The sequence below is a fragment of the Hipposideros armiger genome, unplaced genomic scaffold (genome assembly GCF_001890085.2).
Source record: "Hipposideros armiger isolate ML-2016 unplaced genomic scaffold, ASM189008v1 scaffold_12, whole genome shotgun sequence".
Taxonomy (NCBI): Eukaryota; Metazoa; Chordata; class Mammalia; order Chiroptera; family Hipposideridae; genus Hipposideros; species Hipposideros armiger.
In genome coordinates, this window is record NW_017731362.1 from 4373550 (window position 1) to 4381390 (window position 7841).

The 7841-nt window shown below is 38.8% G+C and overlaps 1 protein-coding gene across 1 annotated transcript in view; it reads right to left on the minus strand.

The window, feature by feature from the left end:
• Window positions 1-7841, minus strand: part of MYO5A (myosin VA) — a 142448-nt gene that overhangs the window by 20562 nt on the left and 114045 nt on the right. Inside the window, exons 28-30 of the mRNA XM_019664099.1 lie at window positions 7408-7411; window positions 6696-6770; window positions 5952-6045 (exon numbers count right to left, since the gene is read on the minus strand). Of these exons, the coding sequence (XP_019519644.1) occupies window positions 5952-6045; window positions 6696-6770; window positions 7408-7411 (173 nt within the window). The remainder of the gene's footprint in view (window positions 1-5951; window positions 6046-6695; window positions 6771-7407; window positions 7412-7841) is intronic.

Below are 7841 nucleotides of genomic sequence, written 5' to 3' on the forward strand. Positions count from 1 at the left end.
GTTTCAATTTCACTTGTTTTCCCCTAGACATATTTAACATGTTGAGTTTGGGTAACCCAACTGTAGCAATGCAGGAAACTCTCCTGATTTGCTGTTTCACAAATTTGAACTTCACACTAACCCCACAGAATGCCAAATCATATATTTAGTACCGCTGTTAGGCAGCATGATAATAACACATAAGAATGTAGCCACATTGCCACAGGCACATATATCCTTTAGAATATTCCAAACAAGAAACCACTAAGCCATAGGTATCAATCTCTCCCACAGTAGTGTGAGCTCTAATTGAAAGGTTTTGGTTTTCTTCCAACTCCTAGGGAGATATTCACAAATTCCAGAGTCTGAAGGGAACTCTAGATGGCAACTTTTACTTAAGGGCAGCGGCTCATATTCACCATCACTCCATTTCAGCCTTAATAGCATTCCTTGGTAGAGAAGGCTTTTAGGAAGGTGTTTGGCTGAATGTGCTAAGTTTTACCGAAATTTACCTAGGAAGACAATTAATGTAAAAGAAATATAGAAGTTAAAGTCAGGAGGTCACTGTTAGTAAGAAAAACAACAAATTAATAACATTCCCTTCTGAGGAGACAAATATAACCTGTTGGCTTGTTTTAACCCTTCATAAACCAGCCACAGCTCTCCATCCTCATTCAACTCATGGCAATCCATAGCAGGTGATCTTCCATGCAAAAGGAACAGCAATGCAAAACACAAACGGGTACAGATTGGGAATGAGATGATGATGGTCGAGAGCAGCACATGGTATTCCAATATTTTATTAAGTCAATACATTGTTTTTGTTAATGACAGATGACTTGAAGACATTATCACAAACCAGTATTTGTGGTTAATTTCTAAAAAAAAATGTGCAACATGTAACATCACATGTAAATGGGTAGAACTCAAAACAAAATAATCAAGGATCTACAGCTACCTGTCCTATAGAATAAGAAATGACTCAAAATGTGAGAAGTTGTTTTAACATTTTTTCAGCTAGTAGAGTGATCTTATATGTCGCCTATTATATTAGAGACTAACCACAGTAGTCAAACATATATAATGAAAAGTTCAGATATTGTCTTTGTGTGGCAATCTTCATAATCCATTTCAAAATGAAGTTTTATGTCTTCTGGGTAGGAACTTGTTTTAACTTAATAAAATCTGATTTCCTAGTTTTAAAATTGTTTTAAAAATTCTTACAGGAGTAACTTAGAAATAAGAATATACCCAAAGTTCTCAGCTTTGATAGCACAATTTTTTTTTTTTTTTAGCTGAGCCATCCTGCCACCTGTTGGCAGCTCAGCAGCTGCTCAGCTCGGGCCGGGCATCGAACCGCTGTTGCTCAGAACTCGCACTATTGAGAGAGCTCTTAACCAACTGAGCCACTCAGCCGGCCTCTTGATGGCACAACTTTTAAAAGATTTTTTTCATGCCCAAAATAATTTTAAGACCTGGGGAAACTGCTTTTATATTAGAGATGTGACATATTTTATTAAAAGTATGTATAATTGATAAATAATAATGACAAACTTTATTATAGGTTTTTTTCTACCTACGGTATAAAAATAATATTTTTGAGTGTTTGCTAAGCGTCAGACACTGTTCTACATCTTTCCACATGTATTATTTCATTTAGTTCTCCCAGTAACCCAATGCAGAGGAAGAAAGGGAGGCTCAGAAGCAAGACACCTGTGGGGGTTACACAGCTGGCAAGCAGTGGAGCCCAGGGCTACCTGTCTCCAGAGCCTAGGTTCTTACTCCTCTTCCTAGACTTCTGTTGTTGATATGATGTTTGCATAAAACAAATTCCAGACCATGTTCTATTTTCCACCTACCATCTCTCCCTGGAGAGTTCATCTATTTGCATGGTCTTCACTGTATTACTATATCCTGATGGCTTCAACATTTATATTTCAGCCTACACATCTCTCCAGTTCCAGGTCTGTATTTCAACCGTCTAAGAAATTTCTGTCCTCTTAGCTCCTTAAATTCAACATCTGTAAATGTTCTGATCATCTCCACCCTACATCCCAGACCTAGGAACATGAAATGGCACCCCCACATCCAACCAAGTATCCACAGCAGACACTCGATTCACCTTTCATGATTCCCTTTTCTCACCACACAGCCACTAAACCACAAGGCTTACTGACCTCATCTTGTGTATCTTTCAAAGCGCCCATTTCTCTCAATCCCAACTGCCACCAACCAAGTCAAAGTCACCAAAATCAGTCATTTGATTACAGTAATACCCTCTTACCTGGTCTTTATGCTTTCAATCCTGTTTCACTACAATTTAGTCTCTAACATAAAAGCCAGGCTTAGCTTTCTAAAATTCAAATCTCTATATCATTCTCCTACTTAACACCTTTCAACAGCTTCCACTGTCCCTGGAGTGAAGTTCCAATTCCCTTGGCTATTTCCCCAGCAGCCTATAACCCTGTACAAGTAAGGACTGCCTTCACCTTGCTGACTGCTGCCTTCCCGGAGTGTCACAGGGCCTGGCACGGAGTAGGCACACAGCACTAGTGATTGAATAGCTGACTGGGTGGATGAACAGTGTAATCTAGTTCTTTTCATACTTACACATTCTTAGATACAAGATATGTGTTATTTACAACTGACATTCACAAATTAAAATTCAAGTTTAACCAAATATTTTATAAACATTCTCCACCCTTGTCCATAGAAGAAGATAATAAGTAGTGTGCATTTTGGATGGCGATATTCTTTAGTGTGTGAAGTTTTTCTATATACCACCCCTGACACTGTGCATCAAGAGGGCTAGGCTGCACATTGATAATAAAAATCTCCAGAACTGTCTTTCTTTGTGATCATCCCTGGCCATGTTCTTTTAAGCACGTAGTCTTTTAAGTTCAGAATTCAATAGCACTGTAGGGAAGGGGGAGACAGGAAGACTGAAGGCATTCCAGATAAGCTTTTATTTTGTGATCATCTCAGCTATAGAAAAAGCTTCAGGAAAGTTCAGTCATTTAGTGACTTTGCAAATCCTGCTGTCTCAGTCAGCCCACCCAGGGTTCTTAAGTGTATAGTACTGAGCTAAGTGCCATCTGCAACTTCATTCATCTTTAGAGTAAATGGGATAAAACTAGAATTAGGATTTCCTCAGGACATCTTAGAGAAACGTGACAAAAACTTGGCCTCGATTATCAGGGTCCCAATGTAGAGGTCACGGTATCCCTTTAGAATCATATGGCCAACGCTGATGTGATTCCAGATACTTAATCATTGCTCTTCACATTAAGTTCCAATTATTAAAAGCTGCAGTTGCCTCTACAAACCTTCACAAATAACCAGCCTGAATAACAAATGAAAGTGACTCCCCAAGACAGTCCAACAGTGAGCAGCTGGTTTTCTTCTCAAGGCAGCCTCTCAAGGCTAGGACCTTCAATACACAGACACATATTCCCTTGATATAAAGAACATTTTCCCTGAAACCTCTCATCAATAATGCTGCCTTACATTATAAATGTGATTTTAACTGGGGATATATGGAAAAGCTTGGATTCCCTTGGAAGGTCAGTTGATATCTACTAAAACAATGCATAAACACTCTGACTTACTGTACAAGAGGCTTGAAGACAAAAGGTCAATAAGACTGAACCAAATGAATANTTTTGTTCTTCAGTCTAGTTGTGGAGGACGTTGCTTCACTGGCCCATGTTGGTATTATCATTGCGCTCTTCCCGGGTGAGGCAGATCGGTCGCCGACCGCTCACGTTGGCTGCTGGCCACTCACGGTAGCTTACGGGAGCCCACTGCAGCTCCACTGCAGCCTATGCCATTGCCGGTAACTCACGGCAGCCCAGCTCCAGGTCAAGCTGTTGTTCACCATCTTAGCTGTAGAAGGCAGTGTCACTGGCCCTAAAGTGGGATCTGAACCGGGGCCCTGATGCTCAGAACTGGCGTCCCAAGCCAACTCTTAACCAATGCGCCACTTAGCTGGCCCTATAAATGCCTTCTCAAATGCTACTTATAGGTTTAAGAACATAGAGGGCAGGACAGTTTAACTGATGAGGTTGATTTCTGATTGATAATTGCTTAAAATTGCTAACATCTTAAAAAACCCTAGCCTATCTCTTCAATTAAAAATATACATATGAAAGAAACCTGAGTAAAAAGTTAAAATAACAAGTGGAACCATTAGGAGTTTAAAAAATAATCTCACAAATTAATATCCTTGAAATCAGTTTCTTTCAAGCAAACACTCTGCTATCTAATCATCATCTCATGATATAATTAGTGCAGCATTAAGTGCAGACAAGTTCTCTGAATAAAAATTTTTAAAGTTTTGCTAATAGACATTAAAGCCCATGTGTTTGGAGGTTCAAAACGTTAACATGATATCTGAATCACGAAATGCTAAAGGATTATATATAAAATACAACAACAAAGCAATCTGTCGGATTTCTAAATAAATATTCCAGCATTTGTATATTGAAGGGCATATTATCCTCTTCAACGTAAATGTCCATATTGCCATTCTAAGTATTTCTGGAACTTATTTATCCATTCAACGAACATTTCTGGAATGATTATGACAGGTCAGACACGATACTAGGTGCTGTGAAAAGAAGAGGAACTATGAGGTGGTGCCCATGCTCTGGAAGCTCACAGTCCATAGAGGAGGCCAGAAACGAATTCAAACAGAAACATTCCTAAAAATATAACAGTGAAAATCATAAAAGATGTGAGTCAAACTGTGGTCTATAGAAGGTGTAGCCACAAGGTCCGCCTGGGTGATCGGGAAGGATGCTCATGAGGATGTGACACATGACTGTGGTCTCAAAGGATGAGCAGGACTTTACCAAGAGAAGCAGGAAGAGCAAATAGAAGGGACAGTTATGACAGGCTGGAGAATGAAAACCACACAGAGTAAGCCATGGCAGGATCTTGTGAACATTCCCAGTGATGGGGACTCTTCACCCTTTGAGTCGGGCAAAAATGACAAAGAGTGACGTTGAGAGGATAAATGGGTAATCAGACTGCACGGTATAATTTTTGCTCAAAATGATAAGAGTTTCCATAGATTTGCAGGCAATTCCAAAGAGGGTCTATAAACCTCTTGAACAATGAGAGCGTTGTTGGAATAAGCTTAGAATTTGTCTTTAGCCCTACTCACTGCTACATCCCTGGCATCTAGATAAATACTTACTGAATGAACAAACACACTAATCCACAAGACAAGATTCATTTGTATATAATAACAAATGATATTTGATTATTTCTGTAGGTATTTTATCATCATCATCATCATCATCATATATAAATCATAACATGTTCTAAAAAAAATCTTCTTTATAATCATAATTCATTTTTTCTTATTCACTTCTCTTTTTATCTCCATTAGATATCTTTGAGGACACAGACTTTGTCTTAGTCATCTTCATCGTCCTAATATTAAGAATAAGAGCAATCATAACAACTAAGTTGTATATAGCATTAATTATGTATCAGAGCTATACTAAATAGATTACACATATTAACTCATTTAATACTTACAAAGCATGTCATGTACACCATTATCATTCCCATTTAACAGGTGAGAACACTGAGGCATAGAGAGGTTCAGCACCTTGCCCAATATCAGATGACTAATAATAGAAGGTCAGGATTTGAGCCCAAGAAACTTGGCTCTAGAATCCATGCTCTTAGCTGCTATGCTATACTGTCTAGCACAGTGCCTGACATGCAGACGATAGTCATTCATATCTGAATAAATTATCCTGCTTTGTAAATTATTACTACAACGAAAATAACATTTTTCTCCACCTAGCAATGGTAATTTCCACTCCACAGACACTAGGTTCGCTGAAAGTCACTTTTGTTATTGTACCTAATATTCACATGCAAACCTATGAGGGCACTAGTTATATAGCAAGACAAAACCAAGATTCAGCAAGTATCATAAAAACATGTTTAAATACCTTCTAGTTCACCAATTTTTTTGGCAAAAACTTTCAGTTGTTTTTTCAGTTTCCGGACAGTCTTATCTTGTTTTTCAAGTTGTTCCATCAAATCCTAAAGATGAAAATGAGAAATGTAACAGAAAGATCAAAACAGGCCTTCTAAAATGCACAGAAGGAAAGCAGACACAACACGGAAACAGCACTGTTAGTTTTACAGAAAAGCTCGTCGGTGGAGCCACCACCTGGCGAAAACTAGCAGGCATGGGAAACGCAGCTACAATAAAAGCCAAACATTCAAATATTCAATGCAGTAAAATCCTTTACAGCGTGATGGATAGCAGGCTCACTGGGGAGTCATTTCCAGTAGACTGCATGTGGGTAAAGCAATTAAATGCTCATAAAATGTACTGCTATTCCAGTGGAATGTTTTCTTTTAAAAGGGAAATAGGCAAAACGAATTTTGATGAATGCACAAAAAGTTTATGAGGAGTTTTAAGGATGGCTGAACTTCAGTAGGGCTTTTGACTTTTTATTTCCATCACACTGCAAGCCTAGTATTAATAACAAACCGAACATGACAATGGACACGGGACACTGATAGAGGTGACATCACTGGCTAATAGATAGCTGTAGGGAGAAACAGGTTTCGTGAAAGTGTGTGAAGAGACTTCCTGGCGAGGGGCAGGCAGCAGTGCGCTCTTTAGGTATAGAGGGCTAAAAGTAGCAAGGAAGACAACAGACAAGCACTCAGAGTTTACATACAATCATCCGTTTGTAAAGTGAAATCCGGTATGATTGATACTTCTTAGGGTCATCTGCATATAATTCCTCAAAATACTGAAAAAACAGGCACAATGCATATTTGTTTTTCTCTGTGTCTTTAGGGGAATGCTACCTCTCAGCAAAATCAATCTTAAAATATTTTAAGACACAAATAATGAAACTGTATATACTCAAAAGGCTCTACTTTGTCACCTGTCATTGCCCTCTGGTCTTTCTAGTATCGATGATTCCAATTTTATATATATACATATCTATTTCCATATGCTCAGAGGAAACAGGCTATGGCCAGGACACCATCATTTAGCAGGTAAACAGAGCGGTGGTCCATATTCCCCAGATAAAGCTGTTACTTCACTCCTCAGACCTGTTTACAAGTTGCTGCACTTTTTTTTTTTTTTTTTTTTTTTTTTTTTGCTGCCAGCTGCAGCAACAGCAGCAGCAACAGTGGGGAAGGTGAATGAAACGAAAGTGAGAATATTGGCAATGTTGGAGCTCTTGTTTGAAGGTGAAAAGGCTGGTGAGAAGCTGTGTGCCTTCCTTCCCAAAAGGCAGCATGGGGGCGGCCTGTGACGCATGCTCCCTAGAGGAGGGAGAAAAACTATTTCTGGGCTTGTGTTGAGGGGCAGGTGGGTAGGTGGGTTACACAGGGTAGAGTTTCCAAGAACTAAACCTAGGCCCACGGCTGCTTTACCGTTCTGCTCAAGTGTATCCCAAAGAAATGCACAATTAAGATTGAGAAATTATAATGATTTTGAAAAAGTGCATTTATTCCCAGTACTTAAATTGTAACCCATTCTCTTGAATTAGCAGTCAGTGAGGCAGGAAAACCAGGAGACCTACAAAGGGTTTTCCTAAAACTCAGACAAACTCATTGACTAGACTCTACCAGCTTAGAATTTGGGGACTTGGCTTATTTTTGTATTAGCTATGGGAAATTGACAAGAAAATGAAAACTGTAGACAAAGTTGTAAGGGAAATGCTTAATTTAGTGAAAAATCTCTGGGAAAATGCCACCCAGAAGCATCTTTATTTCACGGTTTCTCCTCGTATTTTAAGACAATCATTTTATAAGCACGGAATTTATATGCTGATCAATCATTATTATATTATTGGGTTGTTGGAAAA